Source organism: Mugil cephalus, chromosome 16, assembly GCF_022458985.1.
Source record: "Mugil cephalus isolate CIBA_MC_2020 chromosome 16, CIBA_Mcephalus_1.1, whole genome shotgun sequence".
Taxonomy (NCBI): domain Eukaryota; kingdom Metazoa; phylum Chordata; class Actinopteri; order Mugiliformes; family Mugilidae; genus Mugil; species Mugil cephalus.
In genome coordinates, this window is record NC_061785.1 from 17,367,467 (window position 1) to 17,387,147 (window position 19,681).

The 19,681-nt window shown below is 43.7% G+C and overlaps 1 protein-coding gene across 1 annotated transcript in view; it reads right to left on the reverse strand.

Moving 5' to 3' along the window:
- cyth3a (cytohesin 3a) overlaps nt 1-19,681 on the reverse strand; it is a 31,501-nt gene that overhangs the window by 2,456 nt on the left and 9,364 nt on the right. The window contains exons 2-12 of the mRNA XM_047609161.1: nt 14,290-14,372; nt 13,829-13,893; nt 12,725-12,791; nt 12,442-12,560; nt 9,632-9,712; nt 9,418-9,530; nt 7,108-7,256; nt 6,870-6,981; nt 3,381-3,457; nt 1,318-1,389; nt 1,072-1,226 (exon numbers count right to left, since the gene is read on the reverse strand). Of these exons, the coding sequence (XP_047465117.1) occupies nt 1,072-1,226; nt 1,318-1,389; nt 3,381-3,457; nt 6,870-6,981; nt 7,108-7,256; nt 9,418-9,530; nt 9,632-9,712; nt 12,442-12,560; nt 12,725-12,791; nt 13,829-13,893; nt 14,290-14,372 (1,093 nt within the window). The remainder of the gene's footprint in view (nt 1-1,071; nt 1,227-1,317; nt 1,390-3,380; nt 3,458-6,869; nt 6,982-7,107; nt 7,257-9,417; nt 9,531-9,631; nt 9,713-12,441; nt 12,561-12,724; nt 12,792-13,828; nt 13,894-14,289; nt 14,373-19,681) is intronic.

The following is a 19,681-nucleotide window of genomic DNA, read 5'->3' on the forward strand; positions in this document are numbered from 1 at the left end:
GGACGCCCTGTCCTGTGTATGCATGTGTGTGTGTGTGCGTGCACGTTTTATAGCTACCACAGCAGCAGTTTCCAGTTTGCTGATGAGTCAGGCGTGCGTATGCGTGTGTGTGTGCATTCATACGTGTGTGTGTGAAATCTGCTGACCACAGGACAGTCTGCCGCCTCACCAGTCGAGTCAAGAGACAGAGTGCTGTCGCTGTAGCACAGCCCCGTCCCGCGGAGTCCGATCTGTGATCATTATTATTCCAGCAGTGACACATTGTGACGCGCGGCCGACCTGAACCACAACGAGTCGACGCTCCTGCTGCAGACCCGTCCCCTTTTCGCCGTGAAGCCCCTGACAGCGATGCGGGATGTTTAACGCGGCGTGTCGTCTGAAGGTCGGCTCACTCTAAATCTTCCGCCCTCTCCTTTTTCCAATCTCTTTTACTGTCCATGAAGCAGGCCTCACCCTAACGGCAGCTCACCCCTTTCATTCCACATGTGCACATCTGTCAATGCTAAGTGGATTTTTTAACATCATTAGAGCGCGGATGCATTGAGTAATATCATTTTCTGTCCCCGATATTGATCAAATTTGCCGGCGAAGCTGCAGATGAGTGGATGATAACCAGCGAGCTGATCAATTACCCACTGGGTCCAATTTCCAGCAGCACCTCCATTCTCTTCGCTGGTTAACGAGACAGCGCTTGGATGCGAGGCGCGAATGCTGCTGCCAAAAAGTGTGCAGCAAGTGTCTGAGTGGGAGTGTGTGGGTGTGTGTTTCTTTCAAAGGGAAGCGCGCTTATCCAGCAGAGCAGAAATCACCTCTGAGTGTTATCTGCATGGAGGTGTGAGAAACAGAGTCACATTTAGTCACCGGCCTGCATGTGTTGCGTGCATGCGTGTGTGTGTGTGCGCACTCGGTCTGGTCTGTGCAGTTGTGATTAGGCTCACACAGCACACAGTGTGTGTGCTGGTTTCTCACTGTCAAGGTCAGACATGAGAAAGTCCCACATGGGAGCAGGCTGGCGTTGGCTAAGTGCCCTCTCAGTGTAAATGGATCCACGCGAACGCCGACGCCTCTTACTTGATGGATTTGATCCACTCCTCCTTCTCCTCCGGAGTGGGGGCCGATATCCTGTACACCACGTGGTTGCCCTCGACGACCCGCCCGTCCGCCTCCGTCTTGCAGGCTTTGATCACCTGACCCTTGTGATTGGGGTTGTAGAGCTCGAAACAGTTCTGGGGAAACGGGAGGTGTTCACAAAAGACAGAATTGAAGTTGTGGTTTTTGGATTGGGAGGACAGAAGGTTTGATAGATTCGGTCCTTACGGGTTTTCTTGGCTCGTCCACCTCTCTGATACTGAGATTTTCCAGAGGGATGATCCCACGAGGCTCTTTATCCTGAAGATAGAAAATGTGCATCGTTACTCACCCATTCAGTATCTCTTTAACAAATCCTCTTTATCTAGGATCAGCACAATGATCTGAGTATGAAGAGGGAGCAGCGATACAAATAATCAAAGGATCGAGGTTATTGCTCCTTCACTGACAGAACTTCATTCACTAAATACTGAATAGACACTATGAAAAGTATTTTTACACATTTCTGCACATTACGTTTACTGCTGAAGTCTGAGGAGAGAACTTCCTGACTTCACAAGATTGTAGCGTTCACGTGTCCAATCATAGTTAGCAAATGTTAGCATGCTAACTTGCTAAGCCCAGACCACGAGCATTAAACCCGCTAAACATTAGCATTTTAACTTGCAAATGTGTTAGCGGTCTGATTTAGCTCAGATTAAAGATTAAGCAAAGCCTCACAGAGCCGCTGGCAGGCTCTTCTTGGTGGATTAGAGTACACGGGAGAGGCAGCGCACAAGTTGTTGTGACCATTTATTGCTAAAAATGTGCTGTGAATTCACTTAAAAAGGTGAATTCTCATACAACAGGCGGCTGTAATATTTACTCTCACAGCGGCGATTTTTCTAGCAAGGTTCTTTTAAATCTAAGCAACAGTCATTGTGTTTATGCGTAAAGTGTCTTTTCATGTTATATTGAGCCTGACAGCGTCTGAGTAAAAAATCAAGGTGTAATTAAAGAACACTGGAGGTTTTTATTCATCCTGGTCATGTGGGGGACACCACCCGAGGGAGACGTAACCCTACACCCTGCATCCTCCAGTGCTTGCTATTGTGCCTGCAGGGCCAGATGTGTTATGCGTGTGTGTGTGTGTATGTGTGTGTCGGGGGGTGGACCTTGAGGAACACCCCCCCGTGCCCTGCTTGTCATCTTCCTTCTAATGAGGAGGCACAGCCGAGGGGGAGGAAATGCTCAGGGACAGCGGCTCACAGCTGGCTCCCCGTGTGCCTTTTTTTTTTGAGAGCGTGTGCCCCCCTGTGCATTATGCGCTTGTCTGCTCTGAGGGACACGTGCTTGTGGGGTTGGGGGAGGCACTTGGCCTACAGCTTAGCAGGGCCAGATGTGTGCTGCAGACCTTGCAGATGTTTCCTATGATGCTTCATGTTAATTGCTGGGGTGAGGTTCATTTAGGTCATTGGGGCTGCATCTGTTAAATGGAGGAGCTGGAAGGCAAAGACCTGGGACAGTGTCTTTGGAGTGTGTGGGAGAGACAAAGACTTTGAGAAAAAAAACAAAGCAGCAGCTTGTCATTCTTTATCTGTCTTAGACTTAGACTCTTGGTCTAGACTTGGCCTTTGGTCACATGTGCAATAATCTATAGGTGGGTTTTTGAAGGAATCGTTTGATATTTTAGCAAGGCGGTCATGATGCAGTTAACACCGATGCGACACAGGAAGGAGGTTCTGGCTCCTGGCCGACGGGCTGTGGTGTTTCTGAGTGGAGTGTGCATGTTCTCCCTGAGCTCCGGCTTGTTCTGTTAATTGGTGACTCTAAATTGGCCAAAGGTGTGAGTCTAACCGATGTTTCTGTGTTAGATGAGGCGGCCTCGGCCAGTGACGGCGCTGATAGGCTCCAGCTCGGCCCCGCGACTCTCTACAGTAGGGGTCTTCAACGTTTTTTAGGACAAAGACCTCAAACTGATGGACAGCTTGAGTAGGGACTCCCTACCTATATGAGCTTTTTCTAAATGCAGACTCCACATACGACATATATAAAATGTAAACTAACAAGCGCTAGACAGGCTAATGAGTATATTCTCAGTCCGAAACAGTTTTAATGCTAAGCTAAGCCAACGACCTAATGGCTGTCACATCATAGTTTTCATGCAGACACAATAAAGTGGTGTCTTTCAGCAACAAAAGCAGATTAGTACGTTTGCATCATCCACTCCATCTATTTTCTGCTGATAATCTGCCAAACCCTAACTCCCTAACCCTAACATCAGAAACACACACACCAATCTGCCAACTTACCGTTGTGTATTCAAAGTAATAGAGGCAGTTGTCGGTCAGAATAAACCACCTCCTCTTCCACGTCTTCACCCGGCCGCCTGCGGGGGGAGAAACACACAGAGCGCATGAGCTCAGAGCTGAAGAGGTGACAGTGTTTGTGGATGTAGAAGCAAACCTGCAGGAGACCTCAGCTCCACGTGCCACATCTGGTTCTGATCACCATCTTTCCTGCATTAAAAAGGCTCCATCAGAGGCTGGACGTGCCTCCAGCGAACCCCCCCCCACCCGCCCTCCCCGTCCACTGAGACTGACTTTGGGGGGGAGGGTGGGTTGTGCAGACGCTTGAACCCAGCGTTACCCTCCGGGAGAAATCCCAGGCATGTTCACACCACGTGCACGTGACGGCTCAAGCACAAATGCGCTCGACTGGTCTGAATAGCGGGATTCATGGGATTGAAATTTAAAAAAATTTAACGACTGCAGTTGATCCGTTTTATGCGTTCAAGCCTGAACCAAAGCCTTTCTTTTCTTCTATACGATTAAACTGTAGGAACAATATAAGGACGTCTCATTGTAGGAGACACACGCTCTCCATCTGCCTCCATCATCCGATAAAACTAGATTATTAGGATTACTGGATTACTTCTTTTCTGTTAATTACACCATCAGTGATGCAATGAGCAATTAACCTATGTAATCAAAAAAAAAAAGAAAACAACAAACAACTGCGGTTGATGTCAGTGCACAAGCTGCAATATGTTCACCATAATAACATGAGTGCTGACTGGGTGGAATATGCACAAAGCAGCCGTTACTGATGTAATCAATATGTAATGTTGACTTGACCCAGATTTTCATTCGATGCAGCGAGAGGGGGGTAACATCCAGCATCACATTATTTATGAGCAACACTTGTGTCACTTTGCATAAGGTGCGTTTTCCCGCAATATAATCAAATGATAATTTAAATACGGCCCAATGAATAAATAAAACTAAGAGGCAGCCTTGAGAGCTGTTAACAGACCGCGGTCACATGTTTACTTTCATTCTCGAATTTATTCTGCGACATCTACACCCCGCACTGTTTGCACGTTTCTGAGGTCGATTTATCATTCATCTGTTTGCTTATCGACAAGAGAATGACGGTTTAAAATTGTGCGAGGAAGTAAAGATTCTCATATTAGCCTTGTTTACATTTGAAGTCATACTCTAGCATAATGATACAGTGATATGCCAGTTCTTTAAGTACACGAAGTAAACTGGATGGATTCTAATATAACAGTGCTGCATTAAATATGTGGCTTGTTAGTACTATTGAATTATTTTATTTTGGATATCCCATTTTAGGTTAGGCTAAATAACAGGAACGTTTCAGTTTAATTCAATCCATTTTAACAGCACCACAAACTACATCCTAAACAACAATCATACAGTTGAATTACCTCCTTTCTTACACTGTTTGAACATTAGCTGAACATTATCATGAAACGGTTGCTCTTTTTTTGTCTAGGACTGTTCCTTTCGAATGAATTCATTTCCCCTAGCATCTCCTTCAGGTCTCTTCATTAAACATGTGATCGACAGAGGTGCTCAGAGTGACTGAGGCTCCTCTGCCTGACTGGAAAAACCCAATTTTCTGACATGCTGCTCACGTTTGATGATGATGGATTCAAGCACAGCGGCAGACTCGGCCCCTGTCTACGGCGTAGTGTCATGAGAGTGTATGGAGCGTCAGAGCGGTGCAGCTGTGCATCATATTCAACGCCACAGTACACCAGCACAGAGCTTCAACCCAACAATACCCCCCCCCATTAAGCATTTGTAGTTGCTCTGATGGAGCCGTAATTAGATGAGGAATTAACGCATGTTGATAAATTGGATGAAAAATGAACTAGCGGTTGGTTTGATAGACAGCAAACCGGAAATAAAGAGGGAGGGGATATCGGTGAAGGTGCAACCCTCCGGGGCAGGAACAGAGGAGGGAAAATGAGAAAGGGTCTCCTTTACTTGACCAGCCACACAGCAGCATGTATGCATTCCCACAGCGCACACTGAAGCAGCCCATTCCGTAAAGCTCGAGCAGGACTGTTCTGGAAGATAGCTACAAAGGAGCTGTATGATGTGCCGGGGGAGTCCCTAAAGGTTAAGAGCATGAGGCGATCTGTTCAGCGTGATCCCTGGATGCTTGTTTCTGGGAATGGACAAGGGAGCAGAAGTCACTTATGTCAGACCAACGCAGGCTAATATTACTTAAGCCAGCACCAAAGCCTGCAGAAGTCTTCACTAACTTTTTACATTAAAATTGTGATTCTGCGGCTTTAACGAAAGAGTGGGTGCAACTGTAAAAGGATGACGGCATCCTCATATCGTGATAATGCAGTAAATGTTAAGCAGCTGCGTCAGAGTTAGCTTAGCACGCTGCAAACATTGGAAAGCAGAGCAGATAAGATAAAAATGAGATACAGTGAGTAGCACTGCGATTTGATGACAGATGTCTTTTACACTAAGGCTTCTCAAGATAAATATTAACGCGCAAACTGAGACGAGCCCTCAGCGTCTCATCCAGCCTCTTCCAGGACTAACATGCAGAACGAGCACCGACCTCCAACTGGCATTGCCTCCGAATGACCTCACAGTGATTAGAAATTTGTTTGCCAACGTACAGGCTCCGATACAACAGGCCAATTATATGAGGCAGCCAGCATGTTCAGGGGCCTGGAGCGATAAGGGGGGGAAAAAAAAAATGGCAGCCAGTGTCGGTACAAGGGCACTCCGTGATGAATTGGGAGGATGGAGGAGGAAGAAGCGTTACCTACCTCCTAATACAGAGTTTTAAGAGGGAACAGCCATCACAGAACAGAAAGAAAGAACAAAGGGTGAAACTGAGGTCGTGGGGAGGGAGTGAGGAACAAAAAACAAAAGGTGTTTGGAAAAGACAGGGAGCACAAAACTCCCCATGACAGGGAGATGGAGAGAGAAGTTGGAAGTGTCATGGTTAGTGACACTTAGTGAGGCCAAACATCCTGCGCTTACAAATATTAGTTTTCAATATTGCCACTCGTATTACAAGTGGTAAAAAAAAATAAAGCTAAAGCAGAAGTGCAACACACTGCAGTTCCTTTAGTGGCCACTTGAGACAGCATAAATAAACATTCTGGTAAAAAAAAATAAAAAATGAAGCAGCCCATTTAAAAAAAAAAAAAAAACTAGCCACGACTATCTTTAATTTCATCATTCAATTAGCTTGGGTGTTTAGGCGGAAGAAGGCACAGCAGTGTTTTGAGATAAATATTAACATTCCCGTGCTCACAGTGCTTATTTAAGGCTGAGTCACACACTCAGAAATTTTCAGACACTGCTGCCCAGTTCCTGTCAACCTCCAACATGGCCGCCTGAAATCCCATCGTAAACGAGTCGAACACAGACAAACAACACACTGCTCATGAGAGTGATGCTGAGGCTCTGCTGATATATGGACATATCAACACAATCAAGGTTACTTCTTCGTACCGAGCTTTAAGAGCCAGCCTTCTCTGTCTGGGTTGAAGAACGTGTGTGTCAGATCATTCCCATCGTCCTCTGGGATTTTGAAGGGCTCATTTTTGATGCTGTCGTAGAGGTTCTGCAGACAGGAGAAGGAAACTATTAATCATTCGTATTGCGTACCATGCGACAGAACGACCACAAATATCAATCATCGTGCACACACACACACACACACACACACTCATTGCAGACAGATCCTCACCCTGAGCAGCTCCTCTGGCAGATCTCCACCTTCATTGATGCCTCTGTTCATGGAGATGAAGCGTTCCACTGGGGGCTTGTCTCTAACGTTAGGGTTATGTAGACTTGTGTTCAGCATGATGATAGCAAATGACAGCACGTAGCAGGTATCTGAAAGCAACAGGAAGGGAAACGAATGGTTTTCATCTTTTGTTTGTAATAGCCAATGAAATAAGCTGCCTGCAGCAATAAAAAACATGACATATTCACCGTATACACCGCCATCATTTTGGCGTGGTTTCTTTCCTTCTATATATTTTCTTTGTACAGTTGTTTAGTGTAACATTTTCAGGTCTCAGGATTTGCAATCTCTACATACAAAGGGGAGGATTTTGTTTGATTTTTGTTTTGTTTACAAATGCTTCCCATTCACATGGACAGCAAAAGAAACCGACACTCCGTATCCTGTTGGCAAGCAAACTTAACACGTCCTGTTTGCTGAGCAAATACCTTGTTTTTACTGTTGACTGAGTGTAAACTGTTTGGTCACAGACTCTTAACTCCTATTGGACCACTAAGGTGACTAGCTCAGGCTAGTTGACCCACATATCCGGCATCTTTTAGCCAAACACCCACTGGCTACAATGATACAACAGGATGTCATCAGCATAGAGTGATAATCTGTGTTCCTTGTGATAATCGGGTGCTATTTTCTTTTGAACATATAGTCCTTTTTATTTGTGCCCCAAATCTTCAAAACCTAAACCAGTTAATGCACAAAAGGGGGGTGGGGGGGCAGCAAAATCTTGAGATATACATTTTACTAAACCCCCGAGTCCCTACTTAATCTATCTGTCTGTTGGGGGTTTGAAGACCCCTGTTCTAAGACAGTCGCAAAATCTTTGGTTGACTACACATTTTTATATATATATGTATAAATAAATGGAAGCAGAAAATGTTATCTGTATGTTTAGGTTTAATATGGAACACATAATTACTTCTCTCCATCAGTTTGGGGGTCCTCGGCCTAAAAAACGTTGAAGACCCCTGTTCTGAACCTATATTTTTCTAGTAAATAATTTACAGCCATTTCCTCAGTGACTGATAGAAGTTTCTCAGAATAATCTTTCAGAATTCATTTAAAAAATGGGTGTGAGTGGAACGCGCGTGTGTGTGTGGAGGGAAAAGGCTTTATAGCCTCTCAACAGGGCGTTAATGTTCAGACGCACACGGGCCAGTGGCTGCCTGTAAATGAATCATTCATTCCAATCTGTCTGTCCGCTCTCACTGACACACTTTGGTCCTGGTGGTGGTGTGCGCTGCCCATTATCTGCTTTGCACACAGCGAGTAGCCTACTGTGAGGAGAGAGGTTGTGGAGCGAGAGGAATGTCAGCGTAGTCAAAAAAAAACTGATGAGCTCTGAGACAAACTGGTTCCTCATTAATAAGTAACTAAAGGTCCGTGATCGTGTCCGTGCTGGTGCTCTGTGCTGCACCCACGCCGAAACGTCTCTCTCACACACATAAATATTCATGTAAAGAGTGCGCTTCAGATTTTGCGAAGCTTCTGAAGGATGAAGCACGCTTAATTCCTCATACTGCAAACCATCTGATTCTGGTACCGGTTATAGTAAATTCTCCATCAATAAATCTGATATTGTTGATAAGTGTTGCATTTAGTTTAATGAAGCTAAATTTTAAAATTTAAACATAAGAACTTAGTTACCTAAGAAGGGAATCCGTTACCCAGAGCTATCCCACCTCCAAGGGACCACATGCAGCCGCTACAATAATAGGTAGCTCTAAAACCTTTTTAATTATTTACAGACAGTTGTAGCTGTAGACTTTTGTTTATCACAAGACCATGTATCACTCAGCCAGGTGGAGTCTTCCTGAATAATGAATGGCCCTTGTTTGTTGCTGGTTGTTTACTGCTCGTGTGCTGCAATGAGATGGAATCTGTGGTTACTTTAATCGGGTTAATCCCCATCGAGCTTTAGTTACAGTAACTCCTACAGCTTAATGACAGAAATACATTTAAAAAACAGGCCACCTCTGGTGCATCCTATTATGGACCCTCGGGCTTTATTTCTGTTGGCACATTAGACTAGACTGCCTGTCAATGCTCTGACTATGTCCAACATATTGGATTTCACACTTTGCTCCAGTGATTCTCAACTGGGACGACTTGCACCACAGGGTGTAGCTAGTCTGGGAGTTTCGAAAGATTTGAATTGTTTTGACTGAACGGGTCCGCATTGATTGAGCCGTGAGAGCAGTGACTCGAGCATCGTGACCGGCCTACGCTGCAGTAACCTGCTGTGAAACTGACCTGTCGACTGGAAGACTCCGGGGTTGCACTGGCAGTACCGCGAGGCAAACGCCTCCATCATACGATCAATCTTCTGGGCTTCACCCGGCAAACGGAAACTCCACAGGAACTGCCTAAAACAGAAAGGTGTCAGGGTGCGCATAGTGTAGCTGTAGTAATTACAATAACATTTTTTTTTCCTGCTCAATATTTGAGCTATAATCACTCTTCTGACCGTAGCGCTTGGACGAGGTTTAAGTCTGCAAACTCATGCAGCTCCACAAAGGCCTGAAGCACCTTGATGTTGAAGTCGTCCCTGATGGAAAAAGAAGAACATAAACGCATGTTTATTCAACATCTAGCAATTTCCTTTCACAGAGCAAGAAAATCCATCCAGGAAACACCTATGAAAACTATGTGAACCCAGAGGACGGGGTGTTGGGAAAACATATTTAATCCATCAAAGCTGGATTCCTTTTTCTCAGCATTCCTATCGTGTTTGCGCCCTTATTCACATCAGACACTGCGCAGGTCTGGAAGCAATTGAAACAGCTGGACAATGTTGAATGTCTCTCCGCCCTGGGGGGGGGGCGGCGGTGCGTATGACTGATGAAAAACAGCTAAAAGACTAAAACAGGCTCTTTTTTGTTTGGGCGTTGGAAAGTTTTTTTTGTGTGTATGTGTTTGGAAAAGTCATCAGCTGCTCTCCGACTGCGGTCACAGCCTCTCTGATCACATTTGTTCTGAACACTGGGCCAATCCTGATCTTGCTTCATCTCGGTATCGGGTATTGCTTAATTCAAACCAGGGATTTTCAGACTTAGTGTTTTGCGTATTTGGAGGGGAGACTAACAATAAACTTGCATTGCAATAACATTCCCCTTGCTTTCTTCATTTTAGTGAATATATTGCGCCATACAATCTCCTGTGAGAGTTACATGTAAGGCTATTGCTGTAGGCAGCTTTTTTATTAAGAAAAAAGAAAGCTGAAATAAAAATAGGACTGTATACATGACACAGTCTGATAACAGCAAGCGTATTGTATGTGATGAAGTTCATTTGTACGGGGCCACTTATCCCCCTTCTAGTTATTTTTCCTTTTTCCCCGTCTCAATGTCCTGTCCCTGTGTCCCCCACCTGTTTTCCTCTCTTCATCTTTCTCTCTGCTCAGCATGTAATGATAGGTTCCTGCTACTTGCATAAGCTTAATTAGTGATAATTACTGAGTGTAAACTCTCAGCCTGTGTTTTGTGTGATTTCCAGTGGGTAGGTGGCCTCTTTGATGATTCTCCGCAAATAAAGCCTATTGGCAACGAGAGCACCCCCCACCCCCCGACTCCCCCGCCCGAGTCCCTCCGACTCCCCCCTCAGTCTTTTTCAGTGTTTCTGTTTTTCATCGATTCAGCTACTGTCTGACTACATCTGCCCAATGACGCACAAGTAGCACCTGTACTCAAGCGAGGCGTTACTACTAGAAGTAGTAGAGGTGATTTCTTGCGCGGATTAAAGGGCGGAGAGGATCAGGCAGCCGAGCTAATTCAGCTAGTCCAATACAAGGCTGGACCGGTTCATGAGACTAAAAACAAAAAACAAATAAACCATTTTTTTCTCATTCTTCATGTCAGTATAGAGAGCAGCCAGACTCATTCACTACCTGCAGATCCTACGCTTCTTTGTATGCAAAAAAAAAAAGGATGGCTTAAACGAGTCTAAGCCATGAGTACATTTTGTCAACGAGCGAATATCGTGTCATGCTCCACTTGCTGTCTTTTCTGTGCACGCATAAAAAAAGGCTTGAGCTTGCAACACTGACTTCATATAAGGATGGACTGACCCTCTGCGAGTTTGCTGCAGAGCGCTTTTGAAGTGTGGCGCTATCGCTGTCGCTACTTAAAAAAGGGCTAAAAGGTGGAGTGTGAGCGGAGCTGAGCAAATGCAGACAAAAAAAAACGTTTTGGGCACTTTGACTTAGTGTTCAACCTCTGAGTTAACAGGAAAAAAACGTAGTTTCACTCAAGTAGCGAAGCAGCTTGTGTCACTACACATCACGCATCCTGTAAGCCACTTTTTCGATGTCCCGCCTGCTTCTGACGGAGGTAACGAAGGGCTGAAAGATTTTTTCTCAGAAAAGACTGACTCCACCTTTACTCGTACTATCAATCTTCGTATCATATCTTCTGTCTGACATTTAATTTGTGACGTTGCCTGGTGTTTGTTGCTCTGTACAATCAAAGATCATCTATCAATCACAACCTGTCCCCGACGGCTCCTTTCTTAAATGCATACTGCCACCCTACTTTCGCACATGTTTGAAATTAAAAAAATTATTAGTTGAACCTGTGTATTATCTGAAACAAAATTATGATAATAATAATGTATATTTGCGAACAGCACTAGGAGTTCAATACAGAACACATATAGCAGGTAGGGGGTCCCTACTTAATCTCTCCATCAGTTTGGGGTCCTTGGCCTGAAAAAAGACCTCTGGTTAAATTTCTTTGAAAAAACTTTTTTTTTGCTAGCCACAGAAGGTGAGAAGATCTTATTGTAGGTCTATATTAATCACTGTGAAGCCTTAAGCATTATGGTGAGTCATAGTTTAGTGGTTATTTAGTGGACCTTTGATGTTCATTCTCTCTATAGCTCACTCTATAGCTCACAATACTATTTTATTTTGCCTTTTGTCTCATACTGGATGTTTAACAATCCCATCTCATCTTTACACACACCATCCATTACATTGCTCTTTTGGCTTTCCAACACAGCTGCTGTGTTTCCGCTGCAGGACTTTCTTCATTATCCGGCGGCCCGGTCCAAGACGTGAGGAACTGGATGGCTGTTTTATCACCAGCTATAAGTCCACATGGGTGGACTGTGACAAGACGCCCACACTGCCTCAGAGATTCATGTTGGAAGGGATCAATCACGTGCTCCTTCTTCAATCAGTGCATCCCGCCCATAATTTCCTTCTTTAATCACAGAGGAGGCGTAAATCCGCTATAAGGAGGGCTTTCTCCCTCAGCCTGATAAGGTGCTCTGTCTCACCGCTCGCCTAAGTAGTCTCCGATGACCGTCTTGTTGAGACCCTCGCCTTTGTAGAGGAACTGGGCGATGTCTTCGGGGGTGTGCTGGAGCAGGTCGTTCTCCAGCAGGAACTGGATACCCTGGGGAAAGAGAGAGAGGAGGGAGGGGGAAACAGGATGGACGTTCATCACAAATGGACGACGGAAAAAGGACAGGATCTCAACAGCTGAGAACGGCTCACTATTTACTCCAGCAAATACATTCATTTCGAGGCTGCTGCGATAACAAAAATACTGCAGTATACCTTTTTGGGATCCATGTTGAATTTCTTCCTGCCCATGGCAATCTGTTTGTTTCTCTGGGATGTTTTACTGCAACACAAGTGTAGAGACGTGCGTTATTCACCAGAAAAAAGAAAAAAAAACACGGATAATAACAGATGTTATTTTTAAACATCTATTGCGCCGTTACATGTGTGTGTGTTCATGTCAGAGTGGGATCTATAAAACAATCAAGCACACAGACAAATAAAAAAAAAGGCCTGCAGACATCAGATGTGCAGGTGATAATGTAACGGTGACAAACAGCGCGCACCGTGAGCGCACATTGATTTATCTCAGGGGGACAACCCTGAGTGATTTATACAGGCACATATGCTACACTGACTGACACCGTTTGTTTTATGCAGCTGTTCTGTCCAAACCCTTACATGCTATTATCTCTGACAAACAGAACGACGGCCGTTGAAATTACTTTATTGCAAATTGATGTGATCGCTTATCTACACAAAGAGAAATGAACATGGTTGACACGAGGACCTTGCGACCATATAAAGTCATCCTGTTCAGGTACGGTATATCGGTCTTGTCCGTATCTCCGCGTGTAATTCAAAAAACAAAGCAGCTTCGCAATCCATTTTCTTTGACCGAGCATGCAAATCCCGAGGTGGGATGAAAACACAGTCGGGCTAGAACCACAGTTTATGGCTGAAGGTAAAAACCAGTATTGCTCTTATTCATGGCTTTAGGGATCGCAGAGGTCACGCGTTTTTCTTGCAGAAAAAGCAACAGTTTACACACTAAAATGCATGCTATGCGCTGTTACTTCTGAAAGGGCCGGTGGTATTTTAGATTTCATATAATTGCTATAATAAGGTTAATTTTTACATTAGCAACAGGATTAAGTTTCCCGACTGCACCACCCCACAGAGAGCTCCGTGACAGCCTGTAGACGGCCATTAAAATAAAGTTAAAATAAGTAGAAAGTTAAATTAACAACAAATAAAACTGACTCCAAAGGTTTCCCTATAAGACAATGTGTTAGACAATGTTAAGACAAGGCAAAGCTGTCGATCACATACACAAAGCACATAATTACATATGAACGTATCCAGACATCTGCGACTTACCTTTCTCCAACACATGTCAGCTGCTCGATCTCTGTCATGACTTCTGCTATCTCAAACTTCAACCTCTGAGTGAGAGAAAGAGACAGCAACACATGCTTCAGCCGGTTTCCTTCATTTCGTTAAAAACTGACAAGACATATGACATGAGACAGAGCCGAGAATGAACCGTACACAGCGGAAAAGTCGGCGCTTTTCTTTTTATCAGCATATTGGGCGTGCAAAGATGCAAAGGAGGTCTATTTGCATCGGTTATAGGGCGCAAGTAAAGCTGCAGTTGGTAGGCAAATAAACTGAAAGGCCACCGATTATGACTAAAGTCCACACGAATGTTTCACAATAAAATCATCTGGCAGCTGACACTTGTCAGGACAAACAGCAGGACCAGTGTAATAAAAGAGGACCACCCAGCCCCCGAGATAACGTACAGTACACTGTATAAACTCATATGTGGAGACACTCACCTCAATATCATCAAGCAGCTCTCGCTTCCTACGTCGGATGTTTGATAGTTCATCCCTCTCCTCCAGGGACAGATCCTCAGGAACTAAAAGATATGATGGAGAAAACACAGCCGACGTTAGCTCTAATTTGTACACAGCTCACGTCAGTGTTTCCACTCCGCTCTTACTACATCCTGCATAAGAGGGAACAAAAAAAAAAAAGATCACAAGTCATGAAGAGATAGGGGTCCAAGATGATGGGGAAAGACAGAGGCGAGCCCTAAATCCAAAACCAGTACCTCCAAAGTCTTCGTCATGCAGCAAAGTGACAGTGAGTGTGGCTGCGTGTCTGTTTCATCCTGTTCAGCTGGAACAGCAGATATCAAGAGCCTGAATATTTGTCTTAATTAACCACAGAAGGAGAGAAGGCCAAGAGTCTTAATTATTCCACTTGAAAGTGTTTTGCGCCTTCCCTCCTTCTCCATTAGGCTCAGGGGGAAATTCTATTAATAAAACCAATCCAGATTAAGTTTTCTATCATTAAGTGTGAATTTGCCAATTTAACACAGCCTACAGCCCTGATTCCCCGCCCATCGGGGGCGTCACCGCTCCGGGTAAAAACGAGCAAGAAGGGACGACGACTCGCTCTTATTTTAATATTTTCTCCCCCTGAATTTTACGTTTCAATCTTTTATTCCTCTCTTTCAATTACCCCAGCGCACGCAGTTGTCTCCGTCTTCATGAAGCGCAGAGAGCCCTGTGCATTCTTGCTTCATTAAGCCAGCTTAAAGGCAGATAACAGAAATCTCTCAACACGAATGGCACATCTAATATCACAAGCAGCTTTGTGCGTACATGTTGCGGAAGGGAAAAAAAAGAAGAAAAAAAGGAACATCACTTGTTATTTTCCCTCATGGGCAGGAATTGGCGCCAATTAAAGTAAAACAAGGTCACCAGGCTCAAGAGGAAGCTTTCAGCCCACTTTTACTTCGGCAGCTTGTGAAAGAGTTTGCGATCCTGAAGCGCAGTGATGGGGGTCAGATAAAACAGAGAAACAGCTGAGGGATTTCCTTTGTGGGCCCTGTTTTTAATAGACAGCAGAATATAAATGCACAATGACTGTGGATGAAAATAAAGACTAATTAGTGTTGTAAACCTCTGGCTAGGAACGCTACAGCGGATACTTGTTGTTAAGCTAATTAGCGTTTTCAAAGTTTCAAGGATGTTTTTAAATGATTCTTTAATGCTTTACTTGAGCAACATTTTCTCAGTTTTTGGCCTATATACATTGAAAGTAAGGGGGAAACTTGTTTCTGTCCATGAGGATAAATAAAACACAGCTTTCATAAAGATGCATCAATGTGCTCTAATGGTTACGAGCGTATAGCTACAGTTTGAAGTTTTTGGTAAATACTCCTAATTTCCTGAAATAACTTGCATATCAGTGCAGTAAATGTGTCATTTTCAGCCAGCCTCATGTTTCCCTGTTTTGCGTTGTTATGCTAAGCTAAGCCAACTGCCTACCTAGTGCCTATGACATCATACTTGAAGAACAGATATGAGAGTGGTATCAATTTAAATGTCTGACTCTCTGAAAACATAGATAAGGGATTTCACTAACGTGGAACTACTTCTTCAAACTTACTGGACACAAATTAACATTAAATGTCAAAGTCTTTGACTCAGATGCAACCAGTCCCCTGAGCTTTGATGCAGTCTGTATCTAAAACTAAGACGCATATTTGTACTAAGTGGCCAGAGGAGGCACATTCATAACTGATTCCTGGACTCGTGTGAACTTATATCACACCTAAACCAGATCATATTTCTCACCAAGCAACTGAATACTTCAAGGGTTTCAGCTGTAGTTATAGCTAATGTTAGCATAGGCTGCTGAGTTTATTTTAGCATTCATTTCAAACATAGCTTCAGAGAGCTGCTAGCACGGCTATGGACACACAATTTTACATTTGTTTTCCATAAAAGTACCGAATACTTCAAGGGGTTGTTCTAATGCTAATATTAGCAGACTAAATTAAGCTAGAAAACTGAATAAACACCACCTGCTAAACATTAGCATGTTAGAGATTTTAGTATCCCGCTTAAACAGAGCTTCAGAGAGCTGCAAGCGCTGCTTAATATTTTTTTACCTTGTCTTGTGTAACAGTAACCTGAACACTTCAAGGGGTTTAACTATTGTTTGGCATAATAAATTCACCAAGCCAATCGGCTGCTGACTGCTGACTGTAGTATTTAAATGACAAATACAAGAGAAGTATCACTTTTCTTTCCTTTTTCTTCTTTTAAATAAGGGGATTTCCCAAAATGTGTATCTATTCATTCTATTCTTGAAACTAAGTGGAGTAAAGTTAACTTTAAATGTCAAAAAAAACTCTTTGACTCAGACGCCATTAGTCGGTTAAGGTATGATGCAGTCTGTGTCTAAGGGATGACACATGTATGGAAAGAGGATTAGCCACCATTTTATAACTGATTCATGTATTTGTGGGACGTACAGAAACCACAATATATTTTCTTTCCTTGTGTGAATTTCCATTAAACTCTTAATTTTTTAAACTTCCTGTTCAACATTAGCATATTAGCCAGGTGAATAATAATGATAATATCTCAAATGTTTGATGTGCCACTTAGGCAAATAATTATTTTTTCTTTGTCTCATTAATTTATCCAGCACATAATTAATGAATAAAATTTAAATAGATAAATCTATTATTAAAAAAAAACAACAACAAAAAAATGACTAGTTGCAGCCACAATACAAGGATTCTTCTTTGTCTTTGAATGATTTGCCCAGATAAAGATGAAGTGCATGTTTTCCATTAGTACGAAGCTGTGCATTAGCTAATGGAGAGATCCAGTGACTGCAACAATGTCCACGATTATAATCTTGATTCATTACAAATCTAATCAAAACCACAGGATGCTCTCCTTAATAAAAGCTTACCAACATTAATGGCAAGGCCTTATCTTTATCCTTCAATCCTGGCCCTACTTACTGTCGTTCAAACCATGCATTTGATAATAAAGCTTGGTTGTAAGAACGGTTTTGTCCCAGGGAACATTCTTGTTTAGTGGTAGGCGGCTCTTTTACAGAGGTGGTCCACCAATTACATTATTAACCCACATCCCCCCCACATGACCTTCTATGACTCACTCAGGAAATGAGTGTCTTCAGCTTGCACTGAGAGAGTCATGGGGCCAAAGCTGGCCGCTACCTTCGTATTGGGTCAAACCAAACACAGTCACGCTTGAATGATGATCTGCTAAAATCAATTATGGTGTGAGTGATTGCTTCGGAGTAAACAGCAGACCTTGTGAGGGTAGGATTGTAAAATAGCGAAGTAATTGATATGGAGATGACTTCTGTGTGAGCCTGAGCTAGAAGACAATTTTACCCTCATTGCCCTCCAAAAAAAAGATCCACAACAGGAGACTGTGGATTTAAACTTCAAGATGTGCACCACAGAACAAGAGGCTTCAATAATCCCTATCCCCCCTAAAAAACAAATCCCTTAAAATCTACTCTTAAGAGTAAATCCCCTGCTGCTCTTCGCACCCAAAACTAACAACTTTCTCTGACCACCCAGTGAATCCAGAGGCTTTAATGTTATTTAAACTAATAGAGGGACCGATTTGACTGGCCGCGTACTCTTCTGTTTCACAACTATACAATGTTTATTTTGGTCTATACATAAAATAGTCATTTGCTGGGGCAGGGGAAACCAATTCCCAGGCCTTGAGAACCGATTCAAGGACTCTCCTAAAGGCAGCATTCATATCAGTTGTGCAGGAAAAGCCTCAGGAGCACGTGGAGCTCAGGGTGAAAATCCCACGCTCACTTAACGCTGGCTACAGTCCCAGTTATCACTGACTCGTGTGAGAGAGAAGAGATTTGTCCAGAGCTACTGGCTTTAAACTATTGCTGTGATGTCTTTTAGGGTGGATGAGCTTTTTTTAAAAAAAAAATAAAAAATAGAAGAAGGAAAAGAAGAAAAAAGAAAACCCTGTTGCTATACTTGATCCTGCTGCTTGCGGTGTCACATGCCAGCAGGAAGCAGGAAAGACGGGGGAAACTTCCTCTGGATCCAGACCCTAATCTGAAGCCTGCTGCCCCCAATCCCTCTAACTGTGGACAAAGACGTGCGCTGCATTACAGCCCGGGCCATATGTACAGACATACATGTGGATGGAACACGACATACACAGCAAGGCCAGCTGGCACTAATCCCACATGCTCAACCTCCCTGCCCCTCTTTAAGCCCCAGTGCGATCCCGCCAGAGCGGAAGTGTGATGTACAACAGCATATTCACAGATGTTCATGGTCACTAGCCGCTGCATGAGTTTAACCTACTTTGCTTCAGCGATGCTGGATGTGGATGTGACAGTTCCCGGTGTCTGCAGAGGAAGTTTGAGCCACAAGGCAGGATGCGCGAGGTGAACAAGTTTGGGACACAGAGGGTGAAAGGTCATATGCATGTGCACAAAACAGGCTACAATAGGGTAGGGATGATAAGGAAGCTGTTCTATTTCCCACTGAAATGTCATCTACTAAGTGCTGTGCGTGCTTAAAGGTTGAAACTTCTTTTAAGTAATCACTCAGTTGCCTTAGCTGTTCTTTAACGTGTCAGAAAAATGATGACAACCTATTTAAATCAGTGTCTAACAACAGCCAAGCAAGTCATTGTTCCCTTCCCTGCAATAACTGAATGACATTAAGAGACAATAAAAATAGTGACCTCTTAATTTTCTGTCAATCAAGTAGATGCTTCACCTTGCTCTGTTTTTTTTTTTTTTTTCAAATAGTACATGGCAAATGATTTTATCTGGGAAATTCAGTTCAACCACATTTACACTTTACATAAATAATGCATGTGTTTTACGGTAAACCTCGCTGCAGCTTGTTCAGTAATAATTCAGTCCTGGCATATGCGTGAGAGGAGAGATTTGGGGAGTTAATATGGCTTCTAGTTTTAAACTACCTCTGGGGTCGCATGCAGAATCTGGGGCTCGGGGAGCAGAAGAGCCCTCGCACTGATTGCTACGGTTAATCTGCAGTTTTGGTCGGGGACTTCCTGCTGTGAATGTGCAGCGTTGCATGGGAGGTAGTCTGTACACGATGTTCTCCGTATATCACACATCTGCTCAGCATCAGCGCTATGTCAATACCTGATTTGATGAACAGTGCCAGCGGGATCTGAGGGGGCTTCTACTGCCATATGCCGGTGGGCCAAAGTAATCATAATCTGATGATTTGATCGGCCTGAGAATGAATTAGATGGATGATGTTTCTTCTGGCGTCTGGGCAGAATCAGGGGGTTTTACAGGCTGAGAGGAACCCAAAGTGGCTCCCAGTTCACTTAATGCAAAACTTCTTTGATGATCCTCCAGCTT